Source organism: Haliotis cracherodii, unplaced genomic scaffold (genome assembly GCF_022045235.1).
Source record: "Haliotis cracherodii isolate W230 unplaced genomic scaffold, xgHalCrac1.p SCAF_11, whole genome shotgun sequence".
In the NCBI taxonomy this organism is placed as follows: domain Eukaryota; kingdom Metazoa; phylum Mollusca; class Gastropoda; order Lepetellida; family Haliotidae; genus Haliotis; species Haliotis cracherodii.
This window is the reverse complement of record NW_027266266.1, coordinates 41,971,972-41,993,602: the sequence shown is the minus strand read 5'-3', so window position 1 is coordinate 41,993,602 and position 21,631 is coordinate 41,971,972. Positions and strand designations below refer to the sequence as shown.

The following is a 21,631-nucleotide window of genomic DNA, read 5'->3' as shown; positions in this document are numbered from 1 at the left end:
CGTGTAATTCATGAGTAAATCATGAGTGAATCATTTCTAAATCATATGTGAATCGTGTAATTCATGAGTTAATCATGAGTGAATCATTTCTAAATCATATGTGAATCGTGTAATTCATGAGTAAATCATGAGTGAATCATTTCTAAATCATATGTGAATCGTGTAATTCATGAGTAAATCATGAGTGAATCATTTCTAAATCATATGTGAATCGTGTAATTCATGAGTAATTCATGAGTGAATCATTTCTAAATCATGAGAGAATCTTGTGTTCTTCTTGAGTAGACCATTTGTAATTCATGAGTAAATTATGTTTTATGCACGAGTACATCATATGTAAGTCATTGAAAGATGACTTTCAGAGCTATTTCAACATGTTCAAAGTCAACTCTTTTCTTTCTACGTCCAGCCATATTGTGTCAAGTCACGTGGGCCGACTGGGGCATTTTGTGGCAGCTTGTGCGATGTACGGAACCATGCTGCGGTTCTTCACAGTCAACCATAAAGAGGTTTGTTTGTTTGTTTGTTTGTTTAATGCCAATATTCCAGCTATATGACAGCGGTCTGTAATAAATCAAGTCTGGACCAGACAATCCAGTGATTGATATTGTGAGCAAAGATTCATGCCATCATGAGCATAGATCTTCGCAATTGGGATGCATTTACCAACTCATCGAGTCTGATTACACGATCTCCCGTTTGTCGCCTCGTAGGACAAGCATAGTCGCCTTTTGCGGCAAGCATGGGTTGCTGAAAACAGCTTTGTAGCCTTTGTTTTGGAAAAGTTTGAAGAGGAAATACCACAGAATGTTATCTCTACAGGTTGTGATAATGTTCAGATATTTGCATATATTTAATTTATCATCTCTCATGCTGATGACATCATACTTCTGAAAAATACAATACAAAGTCATTCTTTATCAGCCTTGGGAAACAGGATAGCTGAAGGGCTATGACTGACTTGTTCATGTATACTATGCTAAGGATATTGACATAGATGGTATCCTTCCTTGGGCTTGACACAGACACACACAGGCAGACAGACACACAGACAGACATACACACAGACAGACATGCGCACACACAGACAGACACGCAGACAGACATGCACAGAGACAGACACACACACACAGACACATACGCACACAGACACACACACACACACACACACAGACAGACATGCACAGAGACAGACACATGCACAGACAGACATGCACAGAGACAGACACATGCACAGACACACACAGACAGACATGCACAGAGACAGACATACGCACACAGAGACACACACACACACAGACAGACATGCACAGAGACAGACACATGCACAGACAGACATGCACAGAGACAGACACATGCACAGACACACACAGACAGACATGCACAGAGACAGACATACGCACACAGAGACACACACACACACAGACAGACATGCACAGAGACAGACAGACAGACAGACACACAGAGACAGACAGGCAGACACACAAACCTCTAGATGGGAATAGCACCATAAAACCCAACTCACTCACTCGCTTGTCAGTGCCCTGTCTGAATGTGTGTCACTGTATCCACACATTGACACTATCGGCCACTGGTCGGACTGTTACGTCACAGGTCACCTTGATATACTGTACTGTAATATTGCCGACTGTACTTGTGTGTATGTATCATGCCTGCTATTTCTGTTCCTTTCAGACCACAGAATACCTCATATCATCCTACAAATATGGGTCTTTTGGGAAGGTATGTAGCAAAATGTCTTCATTTCTCATCTATGGAATGTCAGTGTTTTGGTAACTCTGGTAAAACATGTTTTTGCTTCTAGTTTTTATGATGCTACAGTGTGACAGTTAAAGCTGGTACATTCACTAATGAAATCGAATCAGGAAATGTCATATTATTGTTTTGTTTTTCAGATCAGGGAATTCGTTAACTTTCGAGAAAAGCTACAGAACTCTTTGCAGTATGCAAGCGCCACATCAGAGAGGCTGCTGCTGGACCTAACTCTAGAAACAGCAAGGTGAGGGGTGTTCCCATGCTCATCTGTAGGGAGACAGAGAGAAAGATTTACCACCTCATCGCTCGCCGGTAGAACAGACAAGTTGTCTGTTGTCCTTGAAATAATCACTCTGTGGAGATTCAGGTTTAGAATTGGTTCCCAGCAACCTATACCGGTCGTAAGAGGTGACCCTGTTGGGATTCTGGGTTAGAATTGGACCCCAGCAACCTATGCTGGTCGTAAGAGGTGACCCCGTGGGGATTCTGGGTTAGAATTGGACCCCAGCAACCTATACCGGTCGTAAGAAGTGACCCTGTTGGGATTCTGGGTTAGAATTGGACCGCAGCAACCTATGCTGGTCGTAAGAGGCGACCATGTGCGGATTGCAGGTTAAAATAGGTCCCCAGCAACCTATGCTTGCTGAAACACCGCCAATGTGACGTTAGCTTTTAAGTCACTCAGACTTAACAAAACGATGAGGCACTACTATTGAGGCACTTATAGGTTAAAGAAAAAACGTTCAACTTTATGGAGAACAATTTTCTCATTTAAGTCATTATTGACGTTTTAATGTAGATTCTTGCACCATTTTGAAGCTGTCATTCCATCTTTAGAATGGTGCAAGAATCTATATCGAAACGTCGCCTATGCAGTGAACCAGAAGTGGTTCTCCATAAAGTTGGATGTTTTCTTATTTACCAGTAACTTCTAGAATGCCAATCAAACAGTCACTAACAGGTGGCCCTGAGAATAATGTACCAGTGGTAGCAGCAATGATAACATCTATACAACTTGTACTCATGGTACCTTTGTCTTGTAGTCGCTTGCTTGCTGTTGAGATTTCTGTTCAGAAATGATTTTAAGATGTATTTATTTTTGTTTTTTTCTGTTTCAGTCACAATAGTACAGAACAAATGATAACGTATATGGAGATTGACCCTGAAAAAGGTAACCTTTCCTTTGATCCTGTGAGTAGTTAGATAATTTGTAGCCCATAATGACCACTGTCATCTCTCAACATTTAACTGGGCATGGGTGTTACAGACACCTAACGTGCCACAATTCGCTGTGCAGAGTTGTGCCCCTTGGGCTAACCAGAAACCTATGATCGTGGATTTGAATCCTGGTTCGCCCTGATTATGTTTCTAGGTTTGTCTGCACCATACCCGTGCTCGTGGGTTTCACCAAAAAGGTAAACGTCTGATGCCTCTATCACTTCAGGCTTCCCTGGAAATGATTACTGTTCAGTGCTGATGCAACTCACTCACTCACTCACTCACTCACTCACTCACTCACTCAACATTTAACACCATTCTTGATACCATATGGCCTTGACACCTATGGCCTTGACCTTTGACACCATAACTGTACGACCCTAACAGTGAAACATGGTCACAAACCTCACTGTGTCACAGGATCAGGTGTTTCAAACAGCCTTGGGCCAAAGGATTAATCTCATCACAAATATTAATCCAATACTGAATTTGCCCTTGTTCCCTTCCAGACAAGACCGATATCAACCAGCTGTGTGATAACCGAGACTTTCAAGTGATGAGTTGCTGGGAGCCTGCTGAACTGTAAGTTGCCGTTCCATTCCATCGTCGGTGTACAGTCGTGCCTCGTTTATACGGACACTTGCGTCATTTCACAATTCGTCCGTATAAACGAATTTCCGTATAACTGAAACCAGCTTCTTACTGGAAGAGTTACTTCCCTTCAATTATGTAAAATACACAAGGTAATCTTAATCCCTAGATATAAAACAATTCCTCTTAATGTTCTCGTAATACGTAATCAAGGTCAACTTTGACCTCTGACCTCCACAGACGCCATATTTATCGAAGGGGATTACATGTACAATAAACAAGCTCGTCTCAAACGTAACTCAGTGTCACTTGGTTAATTGACTTCTCACGAATCAAAGGATTTCCACCAGCGGAAGTGTATTGTCCGGATAAGTGAGACAATTTTGAGTGCATTTCAGTGTTTTGTGTATGAAAATGACCGTCCGGTTCCGGAAACTGAATTTCCGGATATACGGGTAAATTTGTATAGTAATTATTTCGTTTTGAATGAAAATCGTCCGGGAACCGAGGCTTCCGGATATCTGAAGTCCGTATAAGCGGGGCACGACTGTATCTGTAAACCTAAAAATTACAAAGGTGTCCCCCTAGGCTGAAAAACGGTAATTGTTGTCCAGTATACACACATCACTGTGCATCACAGCCTATTCTTTCTATTAATGATATGTTTCATTTTACAGAGCTGATAAATTTGGTGTTTAAGGCAGTAAACAAACAGTAAACTAATATTGATATTTTTGGAAATTCTGAGGAATTTCGGATTTTTCAAAATTCAAATTTGGAATTTTTAGTGTTATTTGCTGCAGATTTGGCTGAATATTGGCCTCTGAGCAGGGCTACATAAACCCCTTTTGCTCATCATATCAATCACTAGTTTGTCAGATTTAGACTGCTTTTGAGCCGTTGTTCGGTTATTGTTATCCCCTGTCACAAATGTGAATGATTTGGTTTCTCTTTCAGGTTTGACCTTGAGACATTACAAAGACAATCATTTGAAGAGGAGGTATGTCAGCCATTGTTTGAGATTTGTTTCGTTTCATCAGTCAGCTTGATGTTGTGCACTGCAGACTTATATTACACAGGGGTATGGCAAGCCCCGTGGCTTCAGGAACTGCAATTCACTACTTAGTTACATCCCTTGGTTGTTCCAGGATCCACTGGGGCGGTCGGGTAGCCTAGTGGTTAAAGCGTTCGCTCGTCACGCCGAAGACCCGGGTTCGATTCCCGACATGGGTACAATGTGTGAAACCCATTTCTAGTGTCCCCCGCCGTGATATTGCTGGAATATTGCTAAAAGCGGCGTAAAACCAAACTCACTCACTCACTCCAGGATCCACTGATCATGGGTTTGAATGTCAGTCTCCCATGATGGTCCTTGGTTCATGGTAAATGTGTCCTCTATAACTTTCATATATCACACTTTCCTCAAAGCATCAAAACTACAAGAAACCATTCTCACTCATTCACGTATCCAAATAGGTACCTCTTAATTTATTGCTTCTTTTTTCACATTTCAATGTCATTAGAATGAGACCTTAGTTTTCACTACCCCTAAACAATGATCTGAGGACAACCCATTACAGGTCCCGTCAGAACCACATTTCACAAATTTTGTCTGACCAATGAAACAGCTAACAAGAAGTCAACATTAGCCAGTCAGAAAGAAGCTTTCTTGAGCTATACGGCAATAGTTTCAAACTGGCAACTTCCATTCCAGACTACACTTTTGACAAAGTCCTCAATTTAAAATTTGTAAACTAAACTAAAGAACATTATGGAATGTCAAAAAGATGGCTGAGATTGTATGGCAGACAAGAACTTCCCATGTGCAATGGAAAGTCTCTTGTGTCCAAATGTTAATCCCTCTGAAGCAAGGGATACACGATGATTTTCACGCAGTCCTCCATACAGCCTGTAGGGGGCACAGGTGGCCCAGTCGTCTAAGGCGCCACGATTTGCTGTGCAGAGTTGCCTCCCTTGGGCACGCCAGAAACCTATGATTGTGGGTTCGAATCCCGGTTCGCCTCGATTATGTTTCTAGGTTTGTCAGCACCATACCCATGCTCGTGGGTTTCACCGAAGTGGTAAACGTCTTGAGACCTGCATCACTTCTGGCTTTCCTACCACATTACGCTGACACGCCGCAATATAACTGAAATACTGTTAAAAGCTGCGTTAAACCCAACTCACTCATTCATACAGCCTTTAACTGTCTTTCGGAATACAGTAAACTATGTTTATAACGAACACGCTTATAATGAACTGACGGATATAACAAACTTACTTTTTTGTCTCTAAAATTTGCTGTATTAAAGCTGTATATATGCTTATAACGAACTATGGTTATAACGAACTAAAATTAGTGGTCCCTTTGATTTATAACCGTAGTTTACTGTACTTTGTGTTAAACTTTTCAAGGTAGCTTAATTAGAAAACACATTCCGACTGTCACTCTTGATTGGTCGGATGAAGTTGTCTGGTGTGACCTGTAAAGGGATGTCCTCAGATCCTTGTCTAGCGATAGCGAGAACTAAGATCTGGGCCCACTTGCACAAGCGATCTTAGCGCTAAGATGATCGTAACACCCATACTTTAACATAGTCTTAGCGCTAAGATCGCTTTGTGCAAGTGGGCCCTGAGCTCAGCGAGATTGTTCACATTTGAAGCACTGTATGATCTGCTGTTGTCAGAAAGCATGGCTCCGGCTGCGGAACCTGATGTTGCGACTGCTGGCAGCAGCGGTGATGTTGGGACGGCAGCCTGATGTCAACCATCACACCAACAACGGCGTGTCGGAGGAGAGGAAACCCATGTCCGAGGTGATACAGGACTTGCTACAGAAGCTCACCTCCCATCTAGAGGACTGCGACAAATTCGCAAACAGCATGCTGGTTAGTTCCCAGTTTCATTTCTTCTTTATGGGTTTTCATTGCAGTTAGATGCTGGAGGCACAAACAAAATGTCAGGGATCATTTGGGGTTCAGTTTGTACGAAAAATACAAAGGAATCTAACAAATATCATCATTAATTATGTCTGGAAGTGTGCTCAAACGAAACATAATTGTGTAAACTTTCTAATCAACCAATCAAAATTGAGACTTCTAAATTCTCGGTACTAGTGCGCAAAGCTTTCAGAGCAGCTTCTAAATTTCTGTCTCCTGGAAATAAACATAAACAGGCAGTTCCAAATGGAGTATAAAAAGGCCTTGCTATGATATGGTTGTGGATATGTTATATACCCTGTTGTTTCTGAGTGCCATTGTTGTTCCTGGGTGCCATTGGGAGATTTTCCTCAAACAGGTGTTGTATTGGAGTAAAAGATCTGACTTTAATGAGATGGTGTAAAAAAATGTTTCTGGCTGTGAGTACCACTGGTCCCTGACTGGTTCACATGTTGCAGTGTCAGGTTGACGGCCCGTACCGGACAAGACTTTCAACGTTCCTCTCCAGCGGTCACCATAAAGTGTTCAAGGAAATGGTGCAGTGTGTTTTATATTCAAATAGTCTACAGGATAAAGGTGTAGGTAAGATACACATCGTCCGTCTCATGTCATGGGTAGGATCTTGTATATCTCATGTTGTCTTAGTGGTGCATGTGTTTGCAGGGGGACCCTCAGACAATTGCTTGTCATGTGAAGTGACTGATCGGGTGGTCAGACTTGATGTCTTGATTCGTGTTATTGTACCCTGATGGGGGCGGTCGGGTAGCCTAGTGGTTAAAGCGTTCACTCGTCACGCCGAAGACCCGGGTTCGATTCCCGACATGGGGTACAATGTGTGAAGCCCATTTCTGGTGTCCCCCGCCGTGACATTGCTGGAAGATTGCTAAAAGTGGCGTAAAACCACACTCACTCACTCACTCACTTGTACCCTGATGACACGGGACGTTGCTGATATTATCAACCGCTTGGATTATTTTTATTGTCAAAGTGATTTTTAGCACCAGTGACATATAAGAAAACAATTTTTCTTCATCTGAATTTTCGATATTTATCGGATCCATAAACCAAGAAATAAAAGTAAGTCCTAACACACAATCTAATGTAATATGGACGTGAGAATATGCAATTAAGAACTGGTCTTCAGCAACCAATGCTTGTCGTAAGAGGTGACTATGCTTGTTGTAAAAGGCGACTACAGGGCTTGGGTAGGACAGGCTCACTGAATTGGTTGATACGTGTCTTCGTATCACCATTGCGTAGATCAGTGGTCATGATGTCAATCACTGGATTGTCTAGTCCACATGGTCCAGACTTTCTTTGTTTACAGACTGTTGTCATATAGCTGGAATATTGCTGAGTGCTGGGTCTGAATCCCAGGTTCCTCCTTATGGTGATTAATGGTTTGTGAGCACCATACAAGTACTCATAGGTTTCAAATGCCCCAGGATTTCACAGTGAAGTATTTTTACAGTGTCCTTTACTTGGATTTTATCTGTTTCAGGTAAAAGTGAAGAAAATGAAGAAAAGAGATTCACAACAGTTGTTCCTGAGTTACTGCAAGGTTTGTTCGAGTTAACTTCGGTGTATTACGATTATGACTGCTGTGCAGAGTTGCTTCCCTTAGGTGTGCCAGGAACCTAGGATCATGGGTCTGAATCCTACATTTTGAATCTTATCAAGCCCTGCTTGTTTCTTGTTTTACCAGAACCATACACATGTTTTGAGTTTCAACAAAGTTGAAAGCTTAAGTCTAAATCTGCATCAATTTCCCCCTCCCACATCGAGCTGACACAGCTTGGAATAACTGAAATACTGTTCAAAGTGGTGCTAAATCCAACTCGCTCACAACAAAGTGTAATCCTGAGAGGTTTCTGATTTCATGACATCATAGTTGAGTGAGTGCGTGAGTTGGGTTAACGCCACTTTGAACAATATTGAGTAATATCACAGCATGTCAGCTTGGTGTTGGAGGAAAGCCTGAAGTGATGCATGTCTTAGACGTTTACCACTTGGGTGAAATGCATGTGCTGCCAAACCTGGAATTATTATCGGGGCGAACCAGGATTGAAACCCACAATCATAGGTTTCTGGTTAGCACAAGGGACGCAACTCTGCACTGCAAATGTCACCTTAGACGACTGGCTCGCCTATGCTCCCTCATACACTAGATCAAGCTCTGTGAAGTTTGAATTCATGTTTTCGGCGTGGTCGGGTGGCCTAGTGGTTAAAGTGTTCGCTCGTCACGCCGAAGACCCGGGTTCGATTCCCAATGCGTGAAGCCCATTTCTGGTGTCCCCCGTCGTGATATTGCTGGAATATTGCTAAAAGCAGCATAAAACCATATTCACTCTCACTCACTCCATATTCATGTTTTCTGTTTATTTGTTTTCTTCAGAGGCGGTGTCTCGACACAAGTGTCCCTTAATTAGCAGTCCAGAGGGAGGGGCTGCCCTTAACACAGAAGTGCTTGAAAATCTTGTTCTCTGTGCAGAGGTCAGTAGGAGGTTAACTAAGGTCAAGGTCAACAATATCGCTGACTTTCATCAAGGTCATTGTAGCGTATCACAATTCTATGGAGATGACTACTAGCTTGGTATGCTGTAAAAGGCGACTATGCTTGTCGTAAGAGGCGACTATCGGGATTGGGTGGTCAGGCTTGCTGACTTGGTTGATGCATGTCATCGAGCCCAATTGCGTGGATCGATGCTTATGATATCAATCACTGGATTGTCTGGTCCAGACTCGATTATGTACAGGCTACCGTCATATAGCTGGAATATTGCTGAGTGCGGCGTTAAACAAACCAAACCAAACCAAATCATTCGTATAATAGTATAGATATCACAGACAGTTACTATTTATCATCAAAGTGATGATAGTTTGTCAAAGTTCCACTGTTTCTGATATGTTTGTTGATATCCTTGTGTTGCAACTGAAGACTGATTGTGTAATTGCAGACATTATCTTATGCAACTATCCTAGCTGGAGTGTGCAATAGAATTCTCAAGCCTCTAAAATCATCCTGGACAAAAAAGTTACGTAAGAAGAAGGACACTGCACCAACACAGGTAACAGTTTGTTTGTTTGTTTGTTGTTTAAACCTGTGAAGATCCGGGATAGAATAGGTCTTCAGCAACCCGTGATTGCTGAAAAAGCGAATATGCTTGTCGTAGGAGGCAACTAATGGGATTGGGTGGTCAGGCTCAATGACTTGTTTGATGCATGTCATAGTATCCCAATTGCGTGGATCGCTGCTCATGATGTCAATCACTGGATTGTCTTGTCCAGACTCGATTATTTTACAGACCGCTGTCTTATAGCTGGATGTTTGTTGTTTTTTTTTGTTTAAAGCCTCACTCAGCTTTTTTTTGGCAATCTGAAAATAATCGAGTCTCGGCAATCAAGTGACATCATTAGTATCCATCTATGAGATTGGGATATGATGACATACATGAACTAAGCCAGCGAGTTTGACCACCATTAATCACCTCTTACGACAAGCATGATGCAGCTGGAATATTGCTGACTGTGGCGTAAAACAACATTCACTCCCTCAGTTGCCATGATGCAGCTGTAATACATCTTGAGTTGCTGGGAGGCCCTGGGGGCCTTGAGATTTACAGCTGCAAGACATCTTGAGTTGCTGGGAGGCCCTGGGGGCCTTGAGATTTGCAGCTGCAAGACATCTTGAGTTGCTGGGAGGCCCTGGGGGCCTTGAGATTTGCAGCTGCAATACATCTTGAGTTGCTGGGAGGCCCTGGGGGGCCTTGAGATTTGCAGCTGTAATACATCTTGAGTTGCTGGGAGGCCCTGGGGGCCTTGGGATTTGCAGCTGTAATATATCTCGAGTTGCAGGGAGACAAATGTATCGTCACCATAAATATTTTCTGTCTAGAAAGGAAAGTAATTCAATATTTTTTACACTTGTCGTAATATATACATATGTGAAAACATATGCTTTTCAGCTCTATTCCCAAACGAATATAATTTTTTGTTATTTTCTTCCAACTATCCTCACCCAGTGTTTGAAATAAAAAATATTGCCAGGCTGCCATCAGGACCCACAGATTTTAGAAGCTGCAGGTCCTGACCAAACTCTTCAGGCTCTCATTTAAAAACTGCAGCTTGTTGTGTCAAATAAATCGACACATAAATTTACTGCATTCCATGAGGACTGATACAAATTTGGAGTACGGGCCCGACACAAGATCTACCTTCCCTAGTTTTTCAAACACTGCCCGCACCCTCAGCAGCTGGTCATTAGGATGAGACACACGATGATGTGGAGGCCTAATCAGAGGTGTTTGTTTTTTCCAGCCCTGTACATTCAGCAACTTTAATGCAATGGTGGATGGCCTGGAGAAGGGGGCATCTGATCTCCACCAGGCTGTCAAGGAGGTCGACCCTGTCTTCCTTTCCCTCAGTCTCGGCAACCTCAACCTCTCTGGGCCCCTCACAGACAGCCAGGTAGGTAACCCCATCTCCTCCTCCCTCAGTCTCAGCACCCTCACAGACAGCCAGGTAGGTAACCCCATCTCCTCCCTCAGTCTCAACACCCTCACAGACAGCCAGGTAGGTAACCCCATCTCCTCCCTCAGTCCCAGCACCCTCAACCTCTCTGGGACAGCCAGGTAGGTAACCCCATCTCCTCCCTCAGTCTCAGCACCCTCACAGACAGACAGCTAGGTAACACCATCTCCTCCCTCAGTCCCAGCACCCTCACAGACAGCCAGCTAGGTAACCCCATCTCCTCCCTCAGTCCCAGCACCCTCACAGACAGCCAGCTAGGTAACCCCATCTCCTCCTCCCTCAGTCTCAGCACCCTCACAGACAGCCAGGTAAGTAACCCCATCTCCTCCCTCAGTCTCAGCACCCTCACAGACAGCCAGGTAGGTAACCCCATCTCCTCCCTCAGTCCCAGCACCCTCAACCTCTCCGGGACAGCCAGCTAGGTAACCCCATCTCCTCCCTCAGTCCCAGCACCCTCAACCTCTCCAGGACAGCCAGGTAGGTAACCCCATCTCCTCCCTCAGTCTCAGCACCCTCAACCTCTCCGGGACAGCCAGCTAGGTAACCCCATCTCCTCCCTCAGTCCCAGCACCCTCAACCTCTCCGGGACAGCCAGGTAGGTAACCCCATCTCCTCCCTCAGTCCCAGCACCCTCAACCTCTCCGGGACAGCCAGGTAGGTAACCCCATCTCCTCCCTCAGTCTCAGCACCCTCAACCTCTCCGGGACAGCCAGGTAGGTAACCCCATCTCCTCCCTCAGTCCCAGCACCCTCACAGACAGCCAGCTAGGTAACCCCATCTCCTCCCTCAGTCTCAGCACCCTCACAGACAGCCAGCTAGGTAACCCCATCTCCTCCCTCAGTCCCAGCACCCTCAACCTCTCCTGGACAGCCAGGTAGGTAACCCCATCTCCTCCCTCAGTCTCAGCACCCTCACAGACAGCCAGGTAGGTAACCCCATCTCCTCCCTCAGTCCCAGCACCCTCAACCTCTCCGGGACAGCCAGGTAGGTAACCCCATCTCCTCCCTCAGTCTCAGCACCCTCACAGACAGACAGCTAGGTAACCCCATCTCCTCCCTCAGTCCCAGCACCCTCACAGACAGCCAGCTAGGTAACCCCATCTCCTCCTCCCTCAGTCTCAGCACCCTCACAGACAGCCAGGTAGGTAACCCCATCTCCTCCCTCAGTCTCAGCACCCTCACAGACAGCCAGGTAGGTAACCCCATCTCCTCCCTCAGTCCCAGCACCCTCAACCTCTCCGGGACAGCCAGGTAGGTAACCCCATCTCCTCCCTCAGTCCCAGCACCCTCAACCTCTCCGGGACAGCCAGGTAGGTAACCCCATCTCCTCCCTCAGTCTCAGCACCCTCAACCTCTCCGGGACAGCCAGGTAGGTAACCCCATCTCCTCCCTCAGTCTCAGCACCCTCAACCTCTCCAGGACAGCCAGGTAGGTAACCCCATCTCCTCCCTCAGTCCCAGCACCCTCACAGACAGCCAGGTAGGTAACCCCATCTCCTCCCTCAGTCCCAGCACCCTCAACCTCTCCGGGACAGCCAGGTAGGTAACCCCATCTCCTCCCTCAGTCTCAGCACCCTCAACCTCTCCGGGACAGCCAGCTAGGTAACCCCATCTCCTCCCTCAGTCTCAGCACCCTCACAGACAGCCAGGTAGGTAACCCCATCTCCTCCCTCAGTCCCAGCACCCTCAACCTCTCCGGGACAGCCAGGTAGGTAACCCCATCTCCTCCCTCAGTCCCAGCACCCTCAACCTCTCCGGGACAGCCAGGTAGGTAACCCCATCTCCTCCCTCAGTCCCAGCACCCTCAACCTCTCCGGGACAGCCAGGTAGGTAACCCCATCTCCTCCCTCAGTCTCAGCACCCTCAACCTCTCCGGGACAGCCAGGTAGGTAACCCCATCTCCTCCCTCAGTCCCAGCACCCTCAACCTCTCCGGGACAGCCAGGTAGGTAACCCCATCTCCTCCCTCAGTCCCAGCACCCTCAACCACTCCGGGACAGCCAGGTAGGTAACCCCATCTCCTCCCTCAGTCTCAGCACCCTCAACCTCTCCGGGACAGCCAGGTAGGTAACCCCATCTCCTCCCTCAGTCCCAGCACCCTCAACCTCTCCAGGACAGCCAGGTAGGTAACCCCATCTCCTCCCTCAGTCCCAGCACCCTCAACCTCTCCGGGACAGCCAGGTAGGTAACCCCATCTCCTCCCTCAGTCTCAGCACCCTCAACCTCTCCGGGACAGCCATTTGACATAAGCACTTCCCCTTCATTGCCTGGACTGATCAGTATCTGGGCTGCCGTGTTGAAAATATGTCGTGAAGTTTGGTACATGTTCTGTCTACATCTTGTGATAAAATGAATATTTTTTTCTTCCCACAGGAAGAGATTGAGATAGAGAAGGAAGTATGGTTGAAGGTGGAGAGTAGCTACCAGCAGTCTTCTCGAGCTGTGCATGACCACGTTCATCTCAAACTACAGTATCTCCATACACTCAAGTTGTGAAGCTCCGTGTCTCCTCCATGTCTTACCTCCTGGCTCACCTCCTGGCTCACCTCCTGGCTCACCTCCTGGCTCACTCTCTGGGACTCTGCATGTTGGAACTGAAGTGTAGGACCCGAGTTGTAGGTCATGACATGTAGGACTCGACTTGATGGACCTGATTTGATGGACCCGACTTGATGGACCCGACTCGATGGACCCGACTTGATGGACCCGACTTGTTGGACCTGTCTTGATGGACCTGAAGTCATGGACCAGACTTGATGGACCTGACTTGATGGACCAGACTTGATGGACCAGACTTGTTGGACCTGAAGTGATGGACCAGACTTGATGGACCTGATTTGATGGACCTGATTTGATGAACCTGAAGTGATGGACCCGACTTGATGGACCCGACTTGATGGACCCGACTTGTTGGACCTGTCTTGATGGACCCGACTTGATGGACCTGACTTGTTGGACCCGACTTGATGGACCCGACTTGTTGGACCTGTCTTGATGGACCCGACTTGATGGACCTGACTTGATGGACCAGACTTGTTGGACCTGAAGTGATGGACCAGACTTGATGGACCTGACTTGATGGACCAGACTTGATGGACCAGACTTGTTGGACCTGAAGTGATGGACCAGACTTGTTGGACCTGATTTGATGGACCTGAAGTGATGGACCTGACTTGTTGGACCTGATTTAATGGACCAGACTTGATGGACCTGAAGTGATGGACCAGACTTGATGGACCTGACTTGTTGGACCTGATTCGATGGACCTGACTCGATGGACCTGATTCGATGGACCTGAAGTGATGGACCAGATTTGATGGACCAGACTTGTTGGACCAGACTTGATGGACCCGACTTGTTGGTCCTGATGTGTCAGACCTTACATATCGTGTTGACCTGGGTGTGTAACACCTGACAAGATGGACCTCAGGTCATCTCTTTGTTTGTAGGCCAGTTGAGATGTTCTAACAATGGTCAATTTCTTCAACCTTGGACAGGAGTGTTTCCAAGACAAATTGACGTGTGTGCAGAGTTTGTAATTTATTATACACTATAAGGGTGCGATTTAGCGAGGAAGAACCTATAGACATTTATCTGACATCTCAGACAGTTCAACCTTTCATCTAATGCTGATTCTGTTCTTTGCTGTGGTGACAATCCACATTTGATGCTGGAACTGATGAAAGAAAGACCCAGACTATGGAGCGAATAATTGTAGAGTCCACATTTGGGGCTTGTAATTGTAAAAGAAGCTGTGTCGCTTTGTTCATACTAGTTTGTTAAATTTCCAAATTAACTGAGGAAAGACTTCGCTATGAATTCCTGTTTGGGGCTCCTAGGGACTAAAAAAGAGCCCCTCCTGAGGATATGAAACAGTGTAGTCATCAAATGGCAGCACATACTTCTCAAGGGAGATGTGATGATAATATTATACAAGATTACTTGCATCAAGTTCAACTTTATTCCTGTTGTGCGACACAAATCTTCAACAAAACCATGAGTTATTTTCTTGTCTGTCAGCATCATTCTGACCCAAAGTAACGAACAGCTTTCCACATGAGACAGTGTTTGTGAATATTGATATTGGAAACCAGTGTGTGAGGAAAAATGAATATGGTCATAAATATTGTTATTAATATATTGGATATGTCAAGCTTGGAATTCCTGTTCTTCGACCTTTTTGTGTGTGACATTTAGGAGAAACTCCACTTGAAAACATATTTGTTTCCTTCAGCGTCATGCAGAAAAATCTGGCAATATTTCACCTGATTGTCAGGTTAGGACAGTTTGAAGGAGATTCACAACGGTATGTCCTTCATCAGTAATGCTACTTCGAGAGCTCTTCATCAGTAACTAAATCACCTGCGGGCCTCTCCAGTGGCATGTTAAGTGAACCTTTTGTTGGGAACTGTGGAACTCACCTGTGGAAGGAGCCCGTGGAACACACCTTTAGAGCTGACCTGTCAGTACCCAGTGGAGCTCATCTGTGGGACTTGCCCTGGGAACTCACCTATGGAAGTAGCCCGTGGAACACACCTTTGGAGCTGACCTGTCAGTACCCAGTGGAGCTCATCTGTGGGACTTGCCCTGGGAACTCACCTGTGGAAGTAGCCTGTGGAACACACCTTTGGAGCTGACCTGTCAGTACCCAGTGGAGCTCATCTGTGGGACTTGCCCTGGGAACTCACCTGTGGAAGTAGCCCGTGGAACACACCTTTGGAGCTGACCTGTCAGTACCCAGTGGAGCTCATCTGTGGGACTTGCCCCGGGAACTCACCTGTGGAAGTAGCCCGTGGAACACACCTTTGGAGCTGACCTGTCAGTACCCAGTGGAGCTCATCTGTGGGACTTGCCCTGGGAACTCACCTGTAGAAGTAGCCTGTGGAACACACCTTTGGAGCTGACCTGTCAGTACCCAGTGGAGCTCATCTGTGGGACTTGCCCTGGGAACTCACCTGTGGAAGTAGCCCGTGGAACACACCTTTGGAGCTGACCTGTCAGTACCCAGTGGAGCTCATCTGTGGGACTTGCCCTGGGAACTCACCTGTGGAAGTAGCCCGTGGAACACACCTTTGGAGCTGACCTGTCAGTACCCAGTGGAGCTCATCTGTGGGACTTGCCCTGGGAACTCACCTGAGGAAGTGCCGGTGGAACACACCTTTGAAGCTGACCTGTCAGTACCCAGTGGAGCTCATCTGTGGGACTTGCCCTGGGAACTCACCTGAGGAAGTGCCGGTGGAACACACCTTTGAAGCTGACCTGTCAGTACCCAGTGGAGCTCATCTGTGGGACTTGCCCTGGGAACTCACCTGTGGAAGTAGCCCGTGGAACACACCTTTGGAGCTGACCTGTCAATACCCAGTGGAGCTCATCTGTGGGACTTGCCCTGGGAACTCACCTGAGGAAGTGCCGGTGGAACACACCTTTGGAGCTGACCTGTCAGTACCCAGTGGAGCTCATCTGTGGGACTTGCCCTGGGAACTCACCTGTAGAAGTAGCCCGTGGAACACACCTTTGGAGCTGACCTGTCAGTACCCAGTGGAGCTCATCTGTGGGACTTGCCCTGGGAACTCACCTGTGGAAGTAGCCCGTGGAACACACCTTTGGAGCTGACCTGTCAGTACCCAGTGGAGCTCATCTGTGGGACTATCCGACTCAACCATATCTCTCACCAGACCCTGGAACGCAGGACTTTTCTGTGCTTGCCTGTGGATCTTGTTTTCTGACAAAATGGTAACTTTCTGCATATGAAGCCATTTTCTTCCTATTGGGTAGACCTACAAGGACTCGTGATTGAACACTGTGCCTGACATGCTACAACACAGAGGTGTGGGAGTCCAGCCTTTGCTGTGAATACGTTGATACTAATCACTTGTGTGATGGATGCAGGGAAGTGTGGGAGTTAAAGATTCAAGTCTTCGCTATTAATATGTCGGTACTAATCAGATTTGTGTGTGGTTGCAGTCCCATGTCTGTTGAGACGCTGTTTACAGTAACCTCGAACCCTATACTTTGCATTGCAGTTTTCTACAGGAGTTTTCACACTGTTTACATACGCCTTTTTCAAACCAAAGTGACAACTGACGCGTTGGTCATATCAAAATACGAGCTTATTTGTGTAAGCGTTGGTGACCATGTTTGTGTGTGTGTGAGTGTGCGTGTGGGTGTGCGTGTGTATGCATGCGTGAGAGTAATGTTCGATTTCTCAACCAAAGGGGCTTTGTCAATATTTCTACGAGGCAGGGTTGGGATGTATCTTATCATGATTCATCAATGTGTTACGTTTAGTCACAGAACCGTGCACAAGGAACAAGAACAGGGGTACAGCGAACCTATTGGAACCTTCAAGTCAGTTCATTCTATCCAGGTTCTTTTCATTTCCCTCCAACACTGAACCATTTCACCTGAATATGCATTGTGCAGTACAAGGCAGTTTCATATACACAGTGTATGCACCGATTCAGCTTTTTGGAAAGATAAGTGCATTTTGTTATCAGATATTAACATACAGTGCAGATTATCTGTTTGCATTTCGTATTAATATTCTTTATGTTGAAAACTAATCATCAGATGTGATTGTAATAGTCTTGTGATATGTCAGAGTCAAATATTACATTCAAGACTCCGGCCCAGATACATAGAAGTTACAGATGAGTAGTTTTACATAATCGGACAGGCCATAATGTTTAACAGATTGTTTATGGGAGAAATAGCATACATACAAAGCCTGTTTTGATATGACAGCATCATCTTTTAAGAGTGAAGAGAAATAAAAACAGGTACAGGATAGCGTCCTGGTGTGTAAACTAATTTCTCAGATCATAATAACAGGGAATAAGAAATCCCCACCAAGATCTGCTTATGGAGTGTACCCTTCGATCTGATGAAGGCAAAACTTTCCAACATGCAATCATGAAGGTTTGTGTGGATGTAACACTTCACAAGGTCACGTGGTTAAGCTAAACAGCATCCCCGATCATAGGACTCGGGGCACTGTTTCACAAAGGTATACTTTGACTTCAACTTAAACTTGGCGCTAAGATTGCACGAGAAACTGGGTCCTCTATGTTTACTGCATGCACATCCAGTTATTGAAAGTGGGACAGCACTATTTTTCTGTTTACAAATTAAACTGACCAGTACTAAAATCCACAGTAATTTTATTTTTTTTAAATGTTTAAATTTTATTTTATTTGCCCAGCTTCTCTATCTTGAGAATAATCATAATGTTGTTACTACAAAATTGTTATGAAATTTAAGTAACTATGAACTTTTAAAAAAATAATTGATCAAATGCATTTTTGTCTCTGGTCTCTGTAAACCTCTTGTAAAGAGAATGAAAAAGAAATCTAGATGCTACTATAAGAATACTAAAAATCCTGCCCTTAAGCAATATTAGCATATATGTTTTACAACTCAATGTTATTCCAAATAAATAAGAAAATATTGACTACCAGTATACATTTATTTTTATTTTAACTTATTCAAGTTAATTTGCTAGCGAAAATCTCACTTACATCCAAGTCGTCCGAGACCTGCATCACTTCGGGCTTTCCTCCCACATTAAGCTGACACGCCGCGATATAACTGGAATACTGTTAAAACCGGCGTTAAACCCAACTCACTCACTCACGCTTACGTTCAGGTTGATGATTTGACTTTGATTCTGTACTACAAGTTCTGCACTAAAGACAACTTGGTTTTTCATATGTGTGTGTGATCATAATGACTGCTCCCAGAGTAAGCAGTACTACAGCTTAATCATGATTCCTTGTAAAAAAAATTGAGTCTAGACCTGACTAACAGGTGGTTGATAGAGTGAACACCAATTGTGGTACAATGATAAATGATCCATTCCACCTGTCCAGAGGCGCCAACCATTATGATGGTGATTCAAATTCAGCTAATACAGAAAAGTGTAATATTTTTTAAAAGACGACACTATGTCATCCAAACCTGGCTTCTACAGGAGATGCTAAGGTTGAAATTGCATCACAATGCTTTGCGGGCTATTTGATGTCATCAGTTACCATGACATCACAATCAAATGACATCACTAATCTCTTTAACACAAACTTGTTAGCGGTACCTTTTACTCAATATTACTCAATACACTGAATGTTATTGTTTACAAACTGAAAAAGTTGGAAGATAAATAAAAATATCACCCATGTTTCTTTTGATATCAAATATATCGACTCTTTAATAAAGTTCAAAATTTAGGACTTGTGTTAATAGATTGGATATCGAAAGACACTCAGGTGAGATTCCTTCCGTATGTACTTTCATCAAAACCATTCAGTCATGCAAATAATGATTACAATATTTTTTAAATGACTTATTTGACACCAGGGTTGTTAATTGCCGCTTGTTGGGGCTGGCATCTCGGCCACATCCTACTCGGCTCACACAAGCATGGGGAACAACTGGAGACTGAGCGAACGGTCTTATCATGGAGACACCAGCCGTCATCCATTGTATCCTGATGTCAAAGTATTCCAGGGTGACATGTCTGTCTCACAACTGGGAACATAAACACAGAACTTTTGTATCATATATCATGTTTCCAATTTTGGCATGGGAGTATTTGATGCACAGAAACTGTAACATTTGAAACCTCTGGCTAACACTGCCAGTTTAAAATGAAAGCTTCTGCTTTTAAATACTCTCTAACACCACCAAATCTGAAAACTGTTTATTTCTAATTTGATGCCCACGATGATAGGGCAAAATATTTTTTTCCAAACCCTTGTTCCTCTGTTTGGCTTGGTGTGATCTCAAAGATTCTTAAAACAGTGGCTTATTCCCTTGTAGCTCAAATTGTCTTGCAAGGATCGGAGCCAGGCTGGCTGGATTTTTGTACTTTCAGACCATTGTGCAACATTGCAGAGTTGCCATGTATGTAGCCTTACCATTCCGAGCTATGTTACCTAAAATAATATACTACTCTAAAAAAGTTAAGGATCACCTGATTCTTTAATATTGCTATTGTAAATCTGACATGCCATGGCAGATTAATTATAGACATATCAGAGGATCTGGTGATCCTTAAGTTTTTTTTTAGTAGTATACTTCCCAGGATTAATATATAATACATACCCTGTACCCATATGGAAAAAGATCTTCTTTTCTTTCACTTCTGTAGGAAGTGTTCAAGGCAATCTCATTAAAATCAGATCTTTGTTCTCACTATCGCTAAACAAAGATCTGAGGACATACCATTAAGGGTCATGTCAGAACAACCTTTCATCCAACCAATCAGAACGTCGCTTACCAGATCATGAAAGTGACAGTCGGAATGTGTTTTCTAATCATGCAACCATGAAATATTTAACACTGGGTATTCCGAACGACAGTTACGGGTTTTATGATGATATCCATACAATTTTAGGTCAACTAGAAGCCATTCCAGAGTGTTCTTATCAGTTTTAATTTTTTTAATCGAGAATACGTCAAAATATGTTTCGAAGTGTAGTCGCCAGTTTGAAACTAGTGTCAAGCTGCCTTCTGATTGGCTAATGTCGATTTCTTGTCGGTCATTTTATTGGTCGATCATAATTCGCGAAAGGTTGTTCTGACGTGACCCATAATGGGATGTCCTCAGATCTTTGTTCAGCGGTAGTAAAAACTAAGATCTGATTTTAATGAGATTGTGTTCAAGAGGACATTCTGATTTGAGATGTTGAAGACGATTTGTAAAGTGGCATGTCTAACATTTTAGATACACTGTCTCAAGGCTAAGTAAGGAGTTATGAGCGAGTGTTGTGTTTGTTTTGTTAGTGGTTGGCGTGTGCGTGCTAGGCTTGATGAACAGAGTATTACTTGGTGGGACAGAGGCCAGGCAATTCACGTCAATAGGACAGGGTGGATAACCTGTCTGCAGATTATTTATTGTCATCAGTTCCTAATGCTGGGGTACAGATCGTTAAACAGGGGACTGGGTGGTCAAAGTAGCTGTAGGTTATGGATGGTGATTTTCTTACCAGTATTCTTTTCATCATAACAAAGGTACAGAAATGATTCATAAAGGCTTTGGAGAACTGTCGATGGTATATTGAGAACTTTACACGTGCAAAATTTCAGTTACTGTATTTACAAAAGTGCAGGCAACTCTAGAAAGATGCCAACCCTGTCGGAAAATGACTGGTGTTTATCAGCTAGTGCTAGATCAAGTGTTTATATATTGCCTGGCACCTGTCACATCTAGCCATGTACATTGACGCGTTTCTTACGCACCGTCTAAATTACCCACATCCGTGATGTGAAACTACTTTGCATATGTACAATGAAATAAATACATTCTTTTTTAAAGAGTTTTTTGTGTGGTGACTTGTTTTGCTTACAGCTGATTAGGGCTAAATGGGAAGTTCCTAAATACCATTTTGTGTGGCAGATAAAGGAACATTGAACAGCCAACAATTAAACGGAGTTGTGTCCCTTTGTGGTGATGCGATCTGATGATTTTAGGTTGCGAATCCAAAATATACCCTGATGATGTTAGCCTCAATGTCTGACATGCTGTGATGAACTGAAATACCAGCATTAACCCTACACACATTCAACAGAGAACAGAAATACAG

The 21,631-nt window shown here is 44.5% G+C and overlaps 1 protein-coding gene across 1 annotated transcript in view; it reads left to right on the top strand.

Moving 5' to 3' along the window:
* LOC139456518 (N-alpha-acetyltransferase 25, NatB auxiliary subunit-like) overlaps positions 1 to 16,181 on the top strand; it is a 38,349-nt gene extending 22,168 nt beyond the window's left edge. Inside the window, exons 16-28 of the mRNA XM_071238273.1 lie at positions 410 to 509; positions 1,696 to 1,743; positions 1,917 to 2,020; positions 2,895 to 2,947; positions 3,504 to 3,576; positions 4,543 to 4,585; positions 6,273 to 6,473; positions 6,983 to 7,106; positions 8,026 to 8,085; positions 8,920 to 9,017; positions 9,482 to 9,592; positions 10,842 to 10,991; positions 13,425 to 16,181. Of these exons, the coding sequence (XP_071094374.1) occupies positions 410 to 509; positions 1,696 to 1,743; positions 1,917 to 2,020; positions 2,895 to 2,947; positions 3,504 to 3,576; positions 4,543 to 4,585; positions 6,273 to 6,473; positions 6,983 to 7,106; positions 8,026 to 8,085; positions 8,920 to 9,017; positions 9,482 to 9,592; positions 10,842 to 10,991; positions 13,425 to 13,547 (1,288 nt within the window). The 3' untranslated portion in view covers positions 13,548 to 16,181. The remainder of the gene's footprint in view (positions 1 to 409; positions 510 to 1,695; positions 1,744 to 1,916; positions 2,021 to 2,894; positions 2,948 to 3,503; positions 3,577 to 4,542; positions 4,586 to 6,272; positions 6,474 to 6,982; positions 7,107 to 8,025; positions 8,086 to 8,919; positions 9,018 to 9,481; positions 9,593 to 10,841; positions 10,992 to 13,424) is intronic.
* Positions 16,182 to 21,631: the final 5,450 nt, after the last annotated feature.